Here is a 20,386-nt window from a genome sequence, read left to right as displayed (position 1 = left end):
AGTCCCACTGCACCCTGACCTCTGGCTGCCTTTGGTGTAAAAAGTCAGGCATTGTGAGGACAAATTTCACTATTTTATCACTATCCTCGAGGATAGGGTTTAGAGATGACTTTGGCTACTGTTCATATAAAATTCTTTTTGATTGAGGTCTTTGTGGTTTTGGAATTCCTTGGAGGTTTTCTAGATTTTGGTGGGAGCATTTATAACGAGGGTAAGGTTTAATGTTATGAGTGAAATTTTGGGCTACAACAACGGGTCTTAGACTCAGTGATGAGCCTGATTCTGATCTTAATTCATTTAAAACCCCTTTCCTCTGAAAGCACTCACGCTGACTCCGGGTTCCCAAGTCCATCATTTTGAATAAGGAAGAAGTAGAATGCGGAGCCTGTGGGTCTTGTCACATCTCCACCTGGCCAAAGTGTCCAACTCCACTGTCTATCCTGCGTCCAGAAGCAGAACATGGGGCGCTAAGGTCAGTGTCCGCTCCCTGGGGTGTGGGTAAGTAAGCCACAGGACGACGCCGGGAGCAATTGGACTGGGACCCGGTACTGTCACACCCCAGTGAAGCCAGAGCCATTGCTTAGAATGCTGGCCTCCTGGCCCGAGCTTGGGGGTGGTAAGGAGAGCAACTGAAGATGATTGCTATGCTGTCTGTCTGCCTGATGTTTTTCCTCATGAGAGCAAAATGACAAATAGCCAAATTGGACAGATGTCATATACTAAAATTGATTTTTAAAGAATTATTTCTTGAGATGGGGTCGTGCTATGTTGCCCGGGCTGGCCTCAAACTCCAGGGCTCAAGTGCTCCTCCTGACAGGGGACTGGGATGATAGGGTGGGGGAGCCAGGATGAGGGGAGGGTGCCTCCGCAGGACTGAATGCGGGCGGCCCTGGCTTGGATCCCCAGCACTGCCAAGAAGGAAAAGTCCTATAAAAGACACCCTTGAGGTAAGGTATGGCCCCGCACAGCCACGCCTTCCTCTCCCAGGCCTCAGTGGATGCTGGCACCACACTCATTTCAGCATTTGGGAAAACAGTGACAGACCTGTGCCACTTAACTGCATGGGAAGTAAATCTGCAGGGTCTCTTGCATTTCCGCAGGAGGCTTTCTGCCACCTTCCAGAGGATACCTCTAGAGGGACAATGGGGTGACAGAGCAGCTTCTCCTCCAGGTGAAGGACAGGGCAGGCGCGTCCTGCCTGTGGGATAAAGTAGCACCCTTCCCGAGCCAACGGCAGGTGGGTCTGTGTGCAGCCCCCCTTGAATGCTGGGGTTTTCTACGTTGGGGCCCCCAGCTGTGACACATTCAATGTGTGCCAAATCCGCCCTGCCCCTTCTCCATCACCCTATCAGTCATGGGGCCAAGGGGCCTGTGAGCTTGTGGGGCTCTTGCTGTTTCTATGTGGTCTGGCCCAGGAGCTCTGGATCTTCATCCAGGGTCCTCGAGGCCAGAGCGCTAAGTAGGGCAAAGTCCAGAACCTTCCCAGTGCTGACCAAAGACAGAGTAAAGCTGGAAGCAGACCCACGCTGGACCGTTTGCACTGCGGCAGGTGGAGTAGCACTGCCCTGCGTCAGCACCTAACAAGTACACGTCAGGGAAGTGACAGAGGGGACCCCGTGTGGCAGAGGGAATTCAGGTGGCTGATGAGCTGATCTTCAGCTAGGGCGCATTCTGGCTCATGCCGACATGGGGGCAGAATGTAAGACGTTCACGATTCTCAGCCTTCTATTTTGGGCTGAAACTGAAAAAGAGTGAATTTTGTTGTTCTGTGTCACAGGATTGAGGATTTTCTGTAACAACAGAGGATTATTCATATAGAAAAGTAAGGTGTACATTTCCAGCTACACATCTTTGGTCTGCGTTTTGTGAGCACTCCCTGGGGTGTGGCAGAAGGCAGGATTTCTGGAGCATCTATTGTTTGTTCTGACATTCCTGCAGACTTTCCAATGCTCCTGTCTCTACGGAAGTCTGTGGGGTTCAGGAAGAGCTCCCACTCTGCTAGGGCAGCCTAGAACATGGGCGTTTACGTAGCAGCATGAATGTCGCAGACGCATGCGTGTTGGTGTGGCACACGGTACGTGGCCTGTGTGTTCCTGCTGACAGGCGCTGACTGGGCATTCACCAAGCAGGAAGAGGAGAGCCACAGACCAACAGTGCAGATGTTTTCCTTCTGTTTTAGAAAGGATGGGCCTGCGAGGCCAGGTGGCAGAACACAAGAGGACTGTCCCCGAAGCCACTCTGGGTCATCTATTTTGCTGTATAACACAACTGTGTACTGTCTCCCATGGACACACCCATCCCAACACACTGCAGAGCTCCTCACAGGAGTGCACGCTTCAGACACTCAAATGCACACACAAACACGCAGGAACACATGCATGTGCCCGCACTCCCACATAGACAGCTCACGCTGCCCCTGGACAGAGGAACTCGGGAACTGTTCCTCTGCACATGTGCACAACACGCGTGCACACACAGGGGCTCCATCTGGAGAGGCAGGGATCTGCCCACTGCCACAAGGTGTGGCGAGGTGGCAACTGAGGCTGCAGCAGCGTGGACACGGTGGGAGGGGACAGAGAAGGAAGGAGCCTGTCTGTGGACTGTTATCAGTAACCACACAGAAAGTCCAGAGGCCCTTGCTGTGCTAGAAAAATACCACACTTCATAAAACCCATGTTTATTCAAAAAAATCTATTCTGAAATTCTGGAAAGCATAATAAATACCTGTACAGTGGCCGCTGTCTCAAACGCAAATACAAAGCGCTGACATGAAACGATCTGTAAACATAACTGCTGAGCTTGTAAACAAAAGTGCTGAGGCGGAGGAGCTGGGTGAGAAGCGAGTTCGACAGGACAACCAGGACGCTGCATGGAGTCCCCTCCACTGTCCCCCACACCTGGGGACCTTTAGCGTCCTCTTCTGTTCTAGCACGCCGATGACTCTCAGAAAGGTGAGGGGCAACAAAGCAAGTCCGAAATGGAACGGAGAGCGAAAAGTGCGAGGCAAAGATCCCGTGCGCATCCTCAGAAGCGATGCCAACCGTAAGCAGTGCTGGTTGACATTAGGGGCCATAGACCCTTGCAAAGCTGACCAGGCTTCCAAACGCAGTGTAGTGCAAAGTCCCTGCAGGCCTAACCTTGGGATGAGCGAGTCCTTGGTCTTCCACGCGGACTCTGGGTGTGTGTACCAGGCTCCTCCCAAATGAGGACTGTCAGATGGGCCCTGGAGGGTGGCCTGAAGGACCGCTCAGCCTGGGGAAGGAGGCCTGGGTGTGGGCTGGGTTGCTCTTGGCGGATTCTGTGGTGTGTGCTGTTCAGAGGGATCACGTGCTCTGCATGGGCAGGAAGGGCGACCGAACCTCCTGGGAGCCTGCGTCATTCCTGCAAAGCATCCGGGGCCTCTCATCTAGTGGCAGGTCCAGGGACACCGGCATCACACACCCCTGCTGCTCCGAAACCACCCTTTCAAGTTGAGTTGAAGGTGGTCCCCACAACTTCTTTGGGCTTTCTGCGGAAGGACGTCGGGTGTCATTTTGTTGTGGGCGGGGGTGGGAAGGTCAGGCGTTTCACAGACTCGGCAGGGCTGAGCGGACATCCTCTGGCGCGCAGGGAGACTCATGTCAAGCAGAGTTTGGTGTGACGCCTCCTTGTCCCTTTGGCATGCTTGTGGCTTAGAGCGTAAGGCATAGAAACAGGCACTGCTGGAGAAGAGGACGCAGGCCATGGAGCCCGCGCAGGGCGGGCCTGCCCTCTTCCTCTGGGATGCGTCTCACCACTTGCCCATCCTCGCCTCCTTGGAACCCAGCCACCCAGGCCAGCGGCTGTGGGCTGCTTGTGCCCATGGAGCAGGCAAGATTCAAGGGTCTTTTGCTCATTTCCAGGGTGAACCGTGACTGGGGCCACCCCTTTTCCCTAGGTTTCTGACAAGAAGTGAGATTATCCAAAGCCAAAGTCCACAGCCATCGGGATATCAGTGTAGCCTTGAGGAAAAGCGTTCTGCACGGAGAAAACAAGAGGACGCCCAGCAGCACTGCGGGAGCAGGTATGCAAGCTGAACCCCACCTCTCAGGGTTCTCTAAACAAAGTAAAAAGCCTCATGGAATAAAGCTTGTGAAACAAGTTTATATTTTAAGGCCTGAAAACAATTAGACCAAGCTAAGGAGAGTTCTCCAGAACGCAGCACTTTGTTGGGGAGCGGGGAGCTGGGTCCTAGGGTGAATGAGACGGAGGAAAGAGAGAGACGGAGCGTCCGTGGAGCCTGTGGGGGGTAGCCCAGCATCCCTACTGGAGCTCGGGGACCACAGGAGTCACTCCTGGAGGCTGGGCCTGGGCCGGCCTCCAGGAAGCTTCTCGTTTGGTTTTATTCCACAAAGGTGCGTAGCTGGGCCCGCCCTGTGCCAAGGGCCCTCCAGGGCACACACCGCACCAGGGACACTGGACATCACTGAAATGTCGATTTAAAAACAGATCTAAGTAACAGAAACACAAAACAGCACAAGACCACAGCCCCACTCAGTGCCTCCCTCCTGGTGGAGACAAGGGCCCTCTGCCTTTGGGTGGGCCTCGTCTGCCTGTCCTCTCCAGAAGGCCTGAGGAAGGGTGGGGAGACAGAAGAGCCCACTCCTCAAACTCTGCAGTTCTCTGGAGGGTGAACACAGTGGACCCTCCGCCTGGGTGGGCATGTGCGGGGCTACGGTGTCTGGCAGAGCAGAGCTGTACCCTCCAGAGGGGCCCCCCTGGACCAGAGGCCAGGGGTGGGAGCATGCTCCGAGCCTCTGTGGGGCGACAGGAGCTCTGCCCTGCTTGCTCCTGCGGGGGGGTCCACTCTGCACTGGTGAACTGGGGGTCTGGGAGCAGAGACCTGCTTCCTGACTCCTGGGTGGGCTCTCTGCCCTGATCGAGGCAGTGATGGAAGCAGGAGTCCACCCCGCACCTTACTCAGGTGTCGGAGGGCATAAGGGACAGTTCTTTGGACAGCTTTGCAGGGACCAAGTATCTAACCTGGAGGCCCCAGTGCTAACCCAGGCAGCGGCTAGACCACACTGTGGTCCTCCTCTGTAATAAGGGATGCCTATGGAGGGGATCTGACCAATCTCTGGCTTCAAGGCTGGAAAGGATGTCTCCCCATAAACACAAGCCATGACATGAAAAGCCCCCGAGACCAAGGGGACCTGGCTCCAACGTGGCAATGTGAGGTGATGTGCGCTCATTTGGTTTCGCTCAGAATTGAAGGAGAGCAGGTGGCAAGGTTGCTGTGGTGTGGCTCAGAGAAGTCACCAGGTCAGGCCCCTTTCTGGGCAAAAAGGAAACACAGAAACAGCGAAGGCCAGCTCTGCCTTCGTGTTGGATGTGTGGTCCCTCGAGGTGCCACAAGTGGGGCCCTGCGGCAGCGTCTGCGAGCCTGAGAGGATGCTGGGCAGGAGGCAGGGCAGCGTCTGGCCGTGGCCACTACAACCTGGTGGATGTGAGTCTCTTCATGCCTCTGCGTTGGGCCAGGCTGGAGGACAGCACAGGCTCCAGCCGTGGCGCCTGAGGCGTCCTGTTCAGAGCAAAGTAGGTGGCTGCCATGGCACCCTGCAAGAGGAGGGGAGGGCGGGGCTGAGCATGTGCCCACCTGTTCCTGCATAGGAGCTGGAGACGTGCATGCCCCCGGGCAAGGTGGGGGATGGGACCTCGCTCCAGGGCTGCTGGAGAACCAGGCAGCGAGCTCCTGAAGTGCCCATGGGCAGTGGCACACCATATGCTTTATTTCCACTGCACCCTGCCACCATCCCACGCCAGCCTCATGTGCTGCTCGTGCCTGGGGTATTCAGGATCACGTGGAGCCCCAGGAGGAGGTCACGTGATCCCCTCACTCTCACGGGGAGGCCAGGCCTGTGCTGGGGCCTGTGGGTCTCCAGGAACACATCTCCAGCCAGTGCCGGGGTGTGTTGAGCTCAAGTTTTCACTCTGGAGCCGTGTGCACAGGCACGGATGATGCTAGGTCCGCTCTGATTCACCGGGATGGACCCAGAATGGACCACTCCACATGGGACAGAGCAAGTCCTGCAGGGCGGGCTCTGTGCACATTTCTTAGAAATGTCCAGAAACAGGGTTGCCTGAGAGATGACTGTGCTCCCAGTGTCAGCTGCTGATGGGGACCTCTGTAGGCCTCTGGTCTAGAATTGAGGGCTCTTGAACTTGGGGCCCTACAGCCATGGCACCTGCCACCCCCCACCTGCAGACATTCTCATGCAAACCTGAGCCCTGCATGTGACTGCATATGTGCGATGAAAGGTATGACAGGACCCAAGGACACCTGTTTGTGCCTGCAACTGGTGACTCTTTGGTGCACTTTGGTCTCCTCAAATGAACCTTGAGATGTCAGACCTGTTCTAGGTTTCCCGTGTCCACTGTGTGTCCCCACTGCTGGCTGGTACCTTCACCAGGTGCACGTCCTGTCTGCTCAGCTGGTTCTGGGACAGGAACTCCCTGTTGACAATCCACGGGTGTTTTAGTACTTGCACTGCTGTCAGGCGCTGCTGTGGGTCCACGTGGAGCATCCGGGACACAACGTCCTGTGGGGACAGCAGAGCAGAGTGGGGGAGGGTGTTGGGTGGTCAGAGTGGTTCTGGGAGGAAGCCGCTACAGTCCATGGTCATGAGCATGCACGTGCTTTTCAACCATCACCAACTCGGCCTTCTGAGAAGGCCGACCTTTCACTAAAGTCTTACCTTCAAGGGAACCTTCAATGATGCGCAGAGGTGCTGAAATACTATTTTAGTGAAATGATATCCTTCCAAAGGGAGAAGTTGAAATGATGAACATCCCACACAGAGAAACCAACTCAACAACATGGAGTTACGTTTTATTAAGGACTATCTACAGATATTCACTCCGAGTAACAGTCGCTGTAGAATTGACCATCTGCAGCCATTACCTATGCCAGTGGGCCCTCATTCAAACAAGGCAATTCTTGTTTGGTGGTAAGGTAATAACAGAAATCCCTCAGTGTTTGAAGACAGTGGTCCACCTCCCACAGAGCCACACATGAGTGTGGCACACACCTGCATTGCACACAAGACCTGGAACATCTGCGTGCTGGATGCATCTGCTCTGTGACGCCTCATCACCAGGAGGCAGACCTCACCTCCCTGCTCTGAACTTGGGGCCCTACAGCCATGGCACCTGCCATGGCACCGCCCAGGGAGGATCAGGGCGAGGTTCACGTTCTCTCCACTCTCCTTCCTTGAGCCCCTGCACCACATTCGCCCTGGAACACAGGCATCAGGGAGCACGCCTGATGTGGAGGAGGATGGTTCAGAGAAGGTATGGACATCACCTCAAGGGAGAAACGCTACGTGCGGCAACAGTGCCCCCTGCAGAGAAGTCCAGTGCCTTTCAGTGTTGAAAACATGACCCTCCTTAATCCTTCCTGGAGGTGCCCCTGTTCCAAGTCCCCAAGACCACCTTCCAAACAAGCATGGGCACCTAATCTTGGCCTGAGGCTCAGCTTTGGAAATAGAGAATTAAGACAATTCCTATACGCACTTCAGACAGAGTGGGTGTGCAGCTGGGAGTCCTGGGGTGTCAGCGCCCGAGACCCTAAAGACAGCTGCCTTCCCTTCACCATCACCTGCCCCATCACCTCCTCTCTATCCTCTACCATCACCTCCACAGGACCTCCACTACTGCCACCTCCACTATGTCCTCTACTATCACCTCCACGGGACCTCCACGACATCCACTAACGTCACCTCCACAGGACGCACATTACCATCACCTCCACTATATCCTGCCCCATTTCCTCCACCAGTAGTTTTTCAGCTATGAGGCTTAAGAATCCTAGGAGAAAAGTCTCTCCACTGCTTATGTGGAGGGCACCCTCAGGGCCTCTCAGCAGTCTGGATCCTGCAGAGCCTCCAGGAGTGGGAAGCGGGAACACTGGGCGTGCACTCACCTTTGCCGCGTCGGATATCGAGTCCCAGTTGCCCCCCGAGAGGGCATACTTCCCGCTGCCAATCCTGGCCAGGATCTCCTCTGGAGTGTCATCTGGTCCATTTGCAAAAGGGGTGAATCTGTGTAAGGGGTGAACTTATGGCAATGAGTTTCATTTTACAATCTACACTAAACACTGACACTTTGTTGCTAAAGGGAAGGACTGCTTTCTTTCCCCTGGTGTTTTCTAAGCCCCAGGTTCATGGTGAAGCTAAAGTGCCTCCTAACATGACTTTCCCCACATGGTTGATGTGGAACTGTGCTGGGGATGCAGTTTCTATGGTGTAGTGATGAGAGCCGAGGCTTAAGGTCCGAGAGACCCAAGGTTGATCCATTACTAGCTCTGGGTTCTTAGACAAACCAATTCTTTAAGTCTCAGTTGCAAAACGGGTAACTAATACAGTGGTGGGAATGGTAATGGTCACAAGCCCACTGGCATGCAATATGCCAGGCGCAGACAGCACCATGTGACCAGCATGAGAGATGGCACGGTGACCCATGGTGTCAGCAAGAGCTCTGTGCTCCTCTGCCAAACCTGGACCACAAAGCCCTGCCCCTTGTGGGGGATGCTAACTGTAGGGTTATCATGCAACACCTAAGACAGGCCAGCCTCCTCCTGTGAGGGCCTTCGCCACAGCAGGCAGGATGGGGTCTATGTCCAACACGGGCTCCACAGACCTGCAAACGCAGGGAACCAGTGGCTCTTGTAGGATCCCAGTCCTTCCTGGTTAGAAGAAGCCTCTCCTCACTTATAGGTTGGGGCTTCACCAAGGACTCAGAGCTAGTGAAGGGGGACCTGTCCAGGGGCAGACAAGGTCTCTTGCTATAAGGCCACACATCTTGTCACTGGACTAGCCTGTATGTGTCTGGTAGCTGTGAGAGTCACTAACTGGCAAGCACCTTCAAAGAGGCCACTTGACCCAGAAGCCTCGGCAGATGCCTCTGGCTCAGGAGGATGTTTCTCAGGCACAGATGTGGCTCCTTTCAAGAGTGGCATGTGTAGCAGAGAGAACACGGGCTAGAAGGCACAAGGCCTGGGAGTTTTGTTGACAGGCAGAGTTGGAGGAAAATGCATGGCTGCATTTCTTATTCTTGCTCTTCAGAAGTCTGAGAGAAACCTAGGCGTGTTGCCTACACACGGCAGGCATCTGCCCCCACATGTGCCAGGGTGGGACCAGCCACAGGGGGCTCTGCCACCTGCAACTGACACCCTGTAAGGCCATTCTTACCCTGCCAGCATGGTGTATAACAGGATCCCCAAACTCCAGACATCACATGCCGCGTCATAGCCTTGCCGCTTGAGGACCTAGGCAGGGACAGCAGTAGATGTTTGAATAGGCAACTCACGTGCCCAGTGTGTCTACCAGGGACACAGAGGGCGGGTGGGGAATAGCAGGGCAGGCCCGCTGCTCCCTAGGACACAGATGCCCTGAGTGCTGCAGCAGGGTCCCTCACAGAGAGCACACAGTGCCACGGTGCTTGCCAGGCTCTCAGAACCTCATGAAAGTGGAATTATACAATATTTGTCTTTTTGTGCCTGGCTTATTTCATTTACTGTGATATCTTCAAGGTTCATCCGTGTGGCACGTGCCAGGATCCCCTTCTGTTTTAAGTGATATTCCATCCCGTGTACACACATGTTGTTCACCAATCCACCCACGATGGACCTTGCATTGCTTTCACTTTGGGCTACTGTAAATAACACTGTTATGAACAGAAGTGGAGAAATGCGTCAGTTCTGTTGAGCGTGTAGTCGGAGGAGCTACTGAGGTGGCCTAGGATCACCTACTCCAACAGAGGGCAATCCTCCGATCTTTTTAGAGTTGAATAAGGTGGGGAGAAAGTGGCAGGGATGGTCAAGGATGACCTAGGTTTCTGGATTAAATGGGGTCAGGAGCTTTGGTCAGCTTCCCCTGAGATAAGGGCTAGGAGCCTGCCTTACGTCTGTGCCTCCCTGCCCCTGAGAGCTGTGCTGTGACACGCAGGCGCAGCCAGCACACACTGAAGGAACTGAAAGCTCCAGATGCAAGCTCCAGCTTCGTGATCCACTGGCCAGTGACCTTCTATCGCTGAGCATGCTGAGAGTGCCTGTCCTGCACCTATGAACGCAGCTAGCCGTACATACTCTGTCCATACAGTGAGCACAGGAAAAATCAGCAGTGCTTTGTAAAAATGGCCGAGTTACTCAACAATACAGCCTTCTCTAGTCAACAGACCCAAGGCCTTGGGACCCCAGAACGTGCCTCTCCAAACACGCCTTGCTGGCCTGAGGCTGTTGAGCTGAGAGCCAAGCAGTCAGTGCAGGAGAGCTCTCTGTCCGCCCTCCATTTCCCTGAAGATGACACAGGTTCATGAGGACAGAACATCCCTGGGCCTGCCTGCAGTACAACATGGGCCAGCATCACTATCAGCCGACACCTGCTGTCAGGCCCTCCCCTCAGTGGCTGCCCAGGGGTTCTGGGTGCTCCTCTGTCCTGTTACTTCCTTAAGAGGCCCCTGTTCTGGGTGGACGATGCTTCAGAATCAGAGCTCTGGGCAGCTCCTAGAGCGCCCCACTGTGGAGTGGCTCCCATACCCGACGTGACCAAAACCTGTTTGATTTTTTCTTGCTCATCTGTCTTTGTTCCAAGGGTTCATTCCAACAAAGAACTGGTAATGGCTGAAGAACAATCACTTTCCCCTCTGCAGGCCCATCAATATTAACTTGGATATGAGGCACTGTGGAACTTAAAGCCAGGTTATTTTCAAAGGGGCCACAGGTTGCTTAAGCAGACGCAGAGCTCCTGGAGAACCTCTCAGTGCCTCCTGGCCCTGCCCTACTGCCCCAGCTGCATCTCAACCCGCACCAGGCGTGGGGCAGCAGGCGTGAGCTGTGGCCGTGGGTTTCCTCTGCTGGGCCCCATCAGGTGCCAGGCCTGACTCCCCAGGACTTGCTGTGCATTCAACCACACTTGTTCCACAGCAGCCTTGACAATTTCAACCAGAAGAACCCAGAGTCTAAAGCCCTCTCCATCCCTGATCCTCTTGTTCTCTCACCTCACCCCTGCGGCTCCATCCCTATGTTCCCCACCAGAGTGGTTGTCATGGACACATCAGGGACGTGAGCCCCCAAAGGATCTGGCTCCAGTGAGCTTGTGAAGGGGTGTCCACAAGATGGCTTTGCTGAGATGCTCTGCAGTGAGGGGCAGGGAGAGGGAGGGCCTGTGCCTGTGGGCGAGCCTTCAGAACCCTGGTGTTCTGAATCCCGCGGCTGCTGACACTTTGGAGCAAGAACTATAGTGCAAAGAACACTCATCTCCCTCTGCTGTGAAAGAAGCCTGGAGGCCCTGCCTCTCATCACAGTAGCAGGCATGCAGATTTGATCCAGATCCTCGGCACGTTTTACAGGAAGTGTTGCCACTTAAGTTTTTTCAATTAGGAAAGTAAAATGGTAACAGTTACTGTTGAGATTGGCTGATGCCTTGATTCCCTGCAGCAGGTTCTCTCTGGTACTTTCTGGTGGCGCTGCAGATGCACATGGAGCTGCCTTAATACCTCAGCCCTCCAGTGGTTTGGCTGTGGGAGAGGCAGGGCACCTCCTTGGGTCCAAGGGGTTTGACTTTCCCTGGGTGGGAGGGGCCTTACCTCAGGGGCCACAAAGTTCGCCGTGTAGCAGGGCGTCATGAGCAGCCCATTCTCGGCTCGCAGCTGCTTGGCAAACCCAAAGTCACAGATTCGGATGGATTCAGGGTTTCCGGACTCGTCCATGTACAGGATGTTACTTGGCTTCAGGTCCCGGTGTACAACCTGCAGGGCAGGAATCGCGAGGCAAGCGTGAGCAGGAGAGAGGAGGCGTGCCAGGCGGGAAGGGCACTGGGCACTTAGGCCAGGTCCTAGGGCAGCAGGCGAGCCAGCCGTGTGACCAGAAGCTCATGCTCCAGAGGGCCCCGTCTCCCTTCGCTCCTGCCGGTCACTCAAGACCAAGCACCCACACGCTTGCTTTTACGATGATGGAATGGATGAGCCGATAAATAAACAAGCACCTGTCCTAGATAAGGGGACGGCTCAGTGGGGCACTGCCCAAAGGGCAAGGCAAGGAAACAGGAATAAAAGTGTTCCTAGTTGTAGACCTTGTGCCCACTATGGCCAGGCACTGCAGGGGCTGGGGCGCACCAGTGAGTACTACTGTCACTGGTGTGCTGACTCGGTGACAATGGCTGGGACTCAGGGCCACACAGACACTCTGTAAGTGCATCTGTGCGGCGTGAGGCATCTGCGCTGGGAGCATGAGCCACCGGACAGTGAAAGCTGTCACCATGGCAGTGCTGGCGCCACTTCAAAGCAGACCAGCTATTTAGGGCACAAAGCGATGTCTTCTGAGGGAACAGAGGACCATTGTGAGGACATGTGGCGTGTGCCTTCCTGGCTTGGACCTAAATGTCCCAACTGTTCTGTTACAACCCAGGGAGAGGACCATGAGGGAAATTAAAGGGACACGCTCTGGCAATCAGGCTCAGTTCAAAGACTCCCAAGGGCAAGGAGATGAAAGGTTTTGGTTTCAGTTCCATTACCCCCCCCCCCCCACACACACACACTATTAAACAGAAGAACATCTGCAAAACCTTCATCCAAAGAGGCTGCTCTAGAGTTTGACTGTTGGGGAAAACATACTTAACACCCCCAGACTATGCAAAAAGGACCCACTGTATGGCTCTGTCCTGGGAGAATATTCTCCTATTCAGAGATCAACTACTTTTTTTTTTTTCAATGGTGCTGGTGATCGAGCCCAGGATCTCCTGCATGCCAGACAAGGGCTCTGCCACTGAACTACATCCCAGGCCCTTTTTATTTTGAGATAGGGTCTTATTAAGTCACTCAGACTGGTCTTGAACTTGTGCTCCCCCTGCCTAAACCTCCCCAGTAGCTGGGATGACAGTTCCGAGATGATAACATTTTGAAGGTTTACACCTTGCAGACAGCTGGCCAAGACGGAATTGCAGGCTTCATGAGAATGCTGGAAAGGAAAGAGAGGCAGGTGGAGAGAGGTTTCCTGTGCTGGCTGCTCCCCAGGAGGCTAGGAGTGCCGTCTGCAGCCAGCGTGTGACCAGAGGTGAGGTCCTTAGCCTTCCTGTGCTCTGTCTCCTTGTCCGTGCAAAGGACATGGTCTAGACTTTAGGATTCAGTAACTGATGAGCTTAGCTCAGCCCGGAACGTGTGAGGGCTACGTGAAGACCAGCTGCCGCTGCCCTTTCTGCAGGCAGTATCCTGTGCCTCTGTTAAGGAATCCAGCTTCACACATTGCCAGTAATGAAAATTCTAAACTTCTTTTTATCAAGGCCAGAGAATTTTTTGGTTTTATTTTGGCTAAAGTTGATAGAAGTAAATGTGACTTATTAACTCAACTCCAGGACACACTACGGGCACAAATGACTTTAGACCCTAGACAGGTGGCAGAATGTACCAGATAGGTACCTAGATAGGTCTGATCTAGACCCTATCAGCCCGGGACAGAACAGAGCTAAATGGCCCTGGTCTTCCACCAGTTCCCATAGGTCCACCTGCCCAGCTGCTGCCCTGAATAACTGTCTGTTCCTCTCTTGCTCCCCGGCCTTCCATCGGTCTATTTTACAGATCTTCTGCCAATGAGCCTCAGATGGGTGGAGGGAAAAGAGCATTTTCCTCCTTATTCCCTCGTGGAGGCACAGACTAGCTGTGACCTGGGAGGAACTCAGGGATGTCCTCCCTGGAGGGAGCTCAGGGACCGTCCTGCCTGGAAGCCAGGACTCCTGCAGGCTCCAGCTGCCCCCAGAGGCCCTGCTGCCCCAGCACTGCCGCCTGCCCTACGCCTTACCCCCTGGGAGTGCAGGTAGTCCATGGTCTTGGTGATGGTGCACAGCACGTCACTGGCCTCGCGCTCCGAGAAGTACCGCTGCCGGAGGATGCGGTCGAGGAGCTCCCCGCCACGCATCAGCTCCATCACCAGGTACACGAACTTGCCGTCATCATACACCTGGGGGCCAGAGGAGGCGCACAGAGCTCCAGGACCTGGCTGTCACTCTCACAGCCAGCCCAGGGAGGGCAGTCCTGGTGACCTGGGCAGAGGAGAGAAGCTGGGGGGACAGACTATGATCTGGTCCAGTCAGGCCAGGTGGCTCTCGGGGAGAAAACAACTTTGACACCTGACTGCCAACTGCAGTCAGAGCAAGCAAGGCCTGTGGATGCACGTGGGACAGTCGAGTTTGGCTGAAGTGGACCGTCCAGGGACACCGCCGGCCTTGGTGAGACAGACACAGGTAGTGCGACTGCAGCATCCCACTGCAAGGGTGGAGTCCAGGGTCCTGCTTCTCCAAGCAGCCCCAGTGATGTCCCTGTACCTCACTTTACCAAGTAGGCCTGAGGGAGCCATGCTTTCCTTCCAGGGGGGTGACAAAAAGAGAAGGCTTTTGTCTATGCTGGCTTTAATCTCAAAAACTCAATTAAAAAAAAAAAAAAAAAAAACCAAAAACTCTGGCCACGTTTGTGCCCATCACGTGTGTGAAGACCATGCGTGCACCCAGTCACCAGGCACACGCGGAGCCCAGGGCATCAAGCCCTGAGAACTTGATGCAAAACGGAGCAAAGGACCTACATATGCTTATTTTTATCTCACTAATCTCCATTTAAGTGACAAATATCCAGAACAAACTGCTGAAATAATTTGCCTAACTTTGAACTTAACAAAACATGTAAAGTTAATTTTGGCATGATTCTACTTTTTATTCATGTTTTTTGGTGTGTCTGTTTTTGAGCTTGTGAACACCAGTGTTCTACTTTTGACCGGCCTGGAATCGCTCATCCCAAATGCAGCAGAAGTGGCTTGGGAGGCTTAGGGAGTCTCTGCTTGTGAATGTGACGTAATAAAGACACCACGGAGAGCACGCTGAACCAGTGTGGTGGAGGCAACCGCAGCCCGAGGACCCGAGAGAGCCCCACTCAGGCTCTCTGTACCTGAGACACTTGCTCCTCAGGCTTCTTGGGAATGAACTGAAGCCTGAGGACCTGGAGGGACATGGAGGTGGCCCTGGGCCTAGAGGCTCTGGACCTGTGATGCTGGAATAACTTAAATCTGAGCGGGAGGGGAGGAGGAGGAGCATCGCCTCCTGTCCCCCACCCTAAGCCCTGCACCCCATAGGCCTTACTGGGCTTCCTGATGCTCCAGGTGGCCAATTCCTGCTCCTTCCCCCTGGCCAGGGAAAGGGACCAGAACCACCTCACAGAGAGAGGTTCTTACCTGATCTCACCGCCTCACCCAGACCTCCCCCACTTCCTGTTACAGTGGCGGATGAGGACAGGCAGCAGGTTCATGAAGGTGTTGTCTCTGTTGCGCACACATCATGTGATTTGGAAGGAGTGGGGGAACTGTCCTCAGGAGGTACATGCAGGTCCAGCAAGTTGGGATGACCAGTCGCAGAGTGCTCAGGGGCAGGAGGAGCTGCTGCCCTAGGCCTGGTAAGCACTGGAGCCCTGTGGAGCCTGCCCTGAGTAAAGGGGGGATTTCTGTATCAGCTGAAGAAAGGAAGAGCAGAGGCCACTCACGTCTTTGAGGGTGATGATGTTTGGGTGCTGGCCATACCGCAGGAGGATCTCGATCTCTTCTGAGGGGTCTCTTTTGCTCTTGTCGATGATCTGGAACAAACATGGTGTGTGGCAGTGAGAGGTTTGCTGCAGAACCCTTTCAGACTAGGGTCTGGATAAGGACTGGCCCTACCTGGCCTCCCCATTCTGCCTCCCCTTCCCATGTCTTCCAGCCTCACACCATCAAGACCACTTAGACTCTTCTCAAAGTTCAGGGCCAGTCCTTTCTCTAAGGCAGCATAAGAGATTCATTTAAAAATCAGGTGTGTGAGCCTTCAGACTTGAGGTATCATAAGGCTGGGAGGAAAAGGGCAACCACGGGGGTACACAAGCCCTAAATTGCAGAACTTGTGTTCCCACCACCAGCCTGAGTAGCTTGAGCCTCCAGCCACAGGGCCTCTGCCTTGTTCCTTGTTCTTGAGCCTCCAGCCACAGGGCCTCTGCCTTGTTCTCCACACCAGCAACAAAATAAGGTGAAGTGCAAGGTTCTCTCCAGGAGATGCTGGGCATGGCTCACCACAGGCTGGGTGTGCCCGGGGCTGAGACAAGGGGAAGATCTTTCTCGTTTCAGGCCTCCTTGGCCAGCACTCCTACCCAATGTCTTGGGAGAGCTGAAAAAATTGCTTTTCCCAAGAAAATGGAAGGCTTTGCCTGGCCAGTGTCAAGAATCAGGCCTGCTTTGGAACAGGCTTGGCTGTGCTGCTGGCATGGGACGGCCAACATGCCAGATGCCCCCTCACTCCCTTGCTTCCGCTTCCTGTGTGTGTGGGCAGGTGGGGAGGGGACCCATTCGTGAGAAGCCCACGGCTCCTGTGTTGCAAGACACTCAGAGCAGAAGTCACCTTCTGAACCCCGACACACTGCCTCCTTGCCCCTAAGTCCACCTGATCTCAAATGCTCACTCTGGAGAAGGCAGTCACGTCACCATCAAGCTACTCTACCACCCTGAGGATGCTTGGGGAAGCTCTGCACACGGCCTGGTTTCTTTGGTTGAGATGAACCCAATGCTAGGCTAGCCTTCGCCTTCCTGCTGGTGATCAGTGATGTACTCTCCTCCCCTCACTTATGAAGAGCCCTGCAGTGCCCAAGCCTGCCCTGATCCCATGAGCCACACTGTGCAATGCTGAACAGGAGAACCAGTGCGGCTCCCTTTCTTGACACAAAATCTCTCTGCCTAGCACAATTTACTCTGCTAAAGTTTTAGCTAGGACACTGGGATGATCTGTATTTCTGATTAGGCCGACACAGAAGGCATCGATCTGAAGCAGGCATTCATAAAGAGTCCTTCGATGGACGGAGGCTCCTAAACAAGTCATGGCCCACCTGTGCTGCAAACTGTCTTTACACCCCTGGGAGGGGTGTGGCCAACTGGGTCCTGATCTCCAACGTGACCACCTATGGGCATCCCATCCCCCTGGGCTGGGGTCTCTTTGCAATCTGAGAAGGTTGAAATACATTCATATCATTGTTTCTAAAGACAATTCCATGATAGAGCGATGTACTCTCAGTGTAAGTCCGTTTGGTCCCCACGTAAAGGAACAGGATGCAGATAAACAAGAGGAGCATTTCCCTGCAGCCAGGGACACTTGTCAGGACAAGCAAGGAGAAGGGCAGACGTAGCACAGGCGCATCACTTGTTTTAAAAACAGGGAAGGAACGTAAGTAGACATTCTACTTCCTGTGTCTGCATAAATAACCCTGGAGGAAAGAGAGAAGGTGAATGACCTCAGCTTCCCCTGGGGAGGGGATCAGGTGCCAGGGGCAGGGGCAGGAGACCTAGCTGTGTCCTCTCACAATTTGTGAATTCTACACTATGCAAATGTATCATCTATTCAAAAAATCAGATATAAGAACGATGTGATTACAGGAAACCACCTGAGGATTACACGTGGTTGACTTGTGTGTTCACCCTGGTATCTATTTTATTATGTGTTCTTTAGTTGTAAGTCACAAAATCAATTTATAGTATTTGCAAACAGTTGTTTTTTAAAGACTTTAAGATCTCAATGGCATTTCAAAAATATTTTTAAGATTGTAAAAGAAGTGGATGTGTGTGCGCAAGTGTGAGCCACCTGAGTTCTGACACCTGGGAGCCACCATGTCACTAATCTGTTATAATCTGATAGACAGTTGAATATGTGTATGGCTTTTTTATTACATTTTAAATGGAATATTCAAACCTTCCCAAGTGATTTATTTGGTGGAACCCCTGCGGTACCTCTGAATGCGACAAACCAGCTGTTCTCTGAGCCGCTCTGGCACTGGGTAAAGGAAGGGGTACAAGAGAGGGTGCCGGGTCCAGGTCCTCGGGGCAGCGCTGTGTGGAGAAGGAGCTGAAGGGTCCAAGCGGTTCTGCTGCTCTTTCTGGAAGTGTGAGCAGCTGTCATGAGTGAAGGTCTGATCTGACCCCGTGGCAGGAGGGTGTGCAGCTGCAGGTGACAGCCCGCGGTGGCATGGCAGCTCAGCCTTGGTGCTCCCCTTCCTGGCGCTTGGCCTTGTGTGTTGGAGGTCCAGGTCCCATTGAGAGCCACAGGTGGAGGAAGGTCTGAACCTCCCTGGAGGCCACGTGAGTGGTGGCCTGGTCCTGGGGCCAGCTTGCCCGGAGCCGAGTCCTGGCTTCACTGTCTACACTGCCGGGGTCCTGGTGGGCGCCCAGGCCTCTCGAGCCTCAGCGTTTTCATCTGTAAAGTCTGGGATAACTGTGGGCATCTCCTGGGGCTCCCATCAAGATTACACTGACATGTATCAATGCCCAGCTGGCCAACAGAAAGCCCTTGATACAAGAGAGTCAATCTCGTGACAGTGATAAAATACAATCATCCTTATGATCTCAGGAGGGGACCAGGTGGCTGTGACCTGTCACATTTGTGCACTGAAACATCACTTTTGGTTTTTATCTCTGAATCTTCCCCTCAAGCCAAAGTCACACAGAAGGGTGATGTCAGGGGTAGAAGGCGTTTTGGTTAAAGGCCCCAGGAGAACATCAGATGTCACACACAGAGGGGTCTTTAAAGGTTTTGCTGAGGGATGGGCTCCTGTAGTGTGTGGACACTGCAGGGAGCTGGCAAGGGACAGCTCCTGGGGATGGCACAGAGCAGCCACTGCCCAAGGGCTGCAGGGACCAGAGAGACTGCTGGGGTGGAGAGCCCCGTGTTCCCCCTTTCCTACAGTGTCCACCTGTCAATGCAGAATGCCTGCAGGCCAGAGGCAAGGCCACCACACTGTGGGTGTGGCTCTTAGCCATGGGGCAGCGAGGAGGGGAAGGTGGGGAACAGAGACCCCGTCTGGAAGGGACACGCACGTGTGGCATACCTACCCTCCCAGCTTTCCACCTCCCCTACCCTGGATCATTTCAAATCCTGCCTGGGCCACGCTGACTGCACACGCAGACCGGATCTGTTTACACCTGATGCTGTCAGAGTGTGGGGTGGTTTGTCGTCACTCTTTCTCTGTAAAGTTTTGCTAAATTTTTACTTTTACGTTTGCAGGAAGGGTAAACTACTTAAGGGATGTGTTTGTCAGCTTTTTGTGCTGTGGCAAATTCCTGAGAAAGACAACCTCCCATGGCTCGTGACGTCAGCAGTTCCAGTGTGTGGTCAGGCTCTGGGCTGGAGTGAGGCAGCACACTGTGGTGGGCAGTGTGGCAGAGACACAGAGATGCTGGGACGGGATGAGGCATACCTCCCCGGGCCCACCCTGTGACCGACTTGCTCCAGTTAGGTCCCCCTCCTGGGTTTCACTGCCTGCCTATGATCTTGTGGCTGTGACTCTCCCAATGGGCCAAACCACCATGAGGTCCAGGCCTTCCCAAGTCCCCACCTCTGTGCTGCTGTCTCGGGGATCAGGCCTTCGGGGAAGAGTCCAGATCAAACCCACAACCAGAGTGTGAAGGGAAAGCTCCATGGAGAAGGTGGGGCAAGGTGACCGCCCTGCTTCAGTGGCCGGGCAGCTGGGTGGGAGCGACTGTTCAGAAGTGTCAGGGAAGGAACCGCCCAGTGAGCACCACTGGATTTCTTCTTTGTGGGGTCACTTTCTTGGCATTTGATATTATTGATTTTCTTCTACCAACAATAAGTTGTGGTGTATCGATTCTTTCTTCTGAGAATTTTATAATAATACTGTTTTATTTTCTTCATTATCACCCAGCCTGGGGAGGGGTCCTAGCAGGCATGCTCAGGGTGTGCCTCTCCAGGGTGTGTTCCATGTGGCTGTCTGGACAGAGGGGCCGGGTGGAGGTCTCCTGCCCTCTCCTCGCTCTCATCTGGTGGCCTCTGTGGAGAAAGGGCACCCGTGGGACGCGACTCTGCCCAGTAGGCAGTGGGCCTGCAACAGGTATGTGTCACTGTGTAGCACACTGTCTCCACCCCCCTTGAAAGCACCTTCAGCTGCGGCCAGTGTGGTGGACAGCTATTCCAGGCCGATGGAGCAAGCAGTGTCACACATCATTCCTGGTGGCCCAAGAGGCAGCTGAGGAGGAGACTGTGTCACCACGGATATGCCGGTCTCACTTCCTTCCTGACGTTGCTCCTCCACCCCGTCTTTCTCTCCTCTCTCCAGAGGGACAGACCTTGAAGGCACGCAGCAGGCCACACTCCCTGGGCAGGCACTCTTTGACCTGCCAGAAGGTTCCGGGACATGTTAGAAGCGAGGTAGCAGATCCTGTGACTGCTTGAGAAATCTGCAGACACTTCCTCCTGTAAAGCTGATTTAGACAAGTGACAGAAGAAGAGCCTCAGTGCTTCCCTGGTGGAAAACAAAATTAAAATTTCCATGCCAATCAGTCCTAAAAATAAGCCCTATTCAGGCCAAGCATCTG

The 20,386-nt window shown here is 54.0% G+C and overlaps 2 protein-coding genes across 12 annotated transcripts in view; one reads left to right on the top strand and one right to left on the bottom strand.

The window, feature by feature from the left end:
- LOC124095888 (uncharacterized) overlaps positions 1-11,417 on the top strand; it is a 33,309-nt gene extending 21,892 nt beyond the window's left edge. For all 8 annotated transcript variants that reach the window (XR_009227221.1, XR_009227220.1, XR_006852674.2 and 5 more), the window contains one exon: positions 321-11,417. The gene's annotated coding sequence lies outside the window, so the exon portion shown is untranslated. The remainder of the gene's footprint in view (positions 1-320) is intronic.
- Positions 2,662-20,386, bottom strand: part of Rps6ka2 (ribosomal protein S6 kinase A2) — a 298,320-nt gene continuing 280,595 nt past the window's right edge. For all 4 annotated transcript variants that reach the window (XM_058580916.1, XM_058580915.1, XM_058580917.1 and 1 more), the window contains 7 exons: positions 15,532-15,621; positions 13,808-13,966; positions 11,602-11,763; positions 9,207-9,283; positions 7,940-8,057; positions 6,420-6,557; positions 2,662-5,574 (listed from right to left, as the gene is read on the bottom strand). In XM_058580916.1, the coding sequence (XP_058436899.1) occupies positions 5,449-5,574; positions 6,420-6,557; positions 7,940-8,057; positions 9,207-9,283; positions 11,602-11,763; positions 13,808-13,966; positions 15,532-15,621 (870 nt within the window). In that variant the 3' untranslated portion in view covers positions 2,662-5,448. The remainder of the gene's footprint in view (positions 5,575-6,419; positions 6,558-7,939; positions 8,058-9,206; positions 9,284-11,601; positions 11,764-13,807; positions 13,967-15,531; positions 15,622-20,386) is intronic.

This window comes from Marmota monax, unplaced genomic scaffold, assembly GCF_021218885.2.
Source record: "Marmota monax isolate L192 unplaced genomic scaffold, Marmota_monax_Labrador192_F-V1.1 WCK01_AAM20220418_F8-fsc00083, whole genome shotgun sequence".
NCBI lineage: Eukaryota > Metazoa > Chordata > Mammalia > Rodentia > Sciuridae > Marmota > Marmota monax.
Note: the sequence above shows the minus strand (reverse complement) of the source record. Positions and strands in the feature narration are given on the sequence as shown.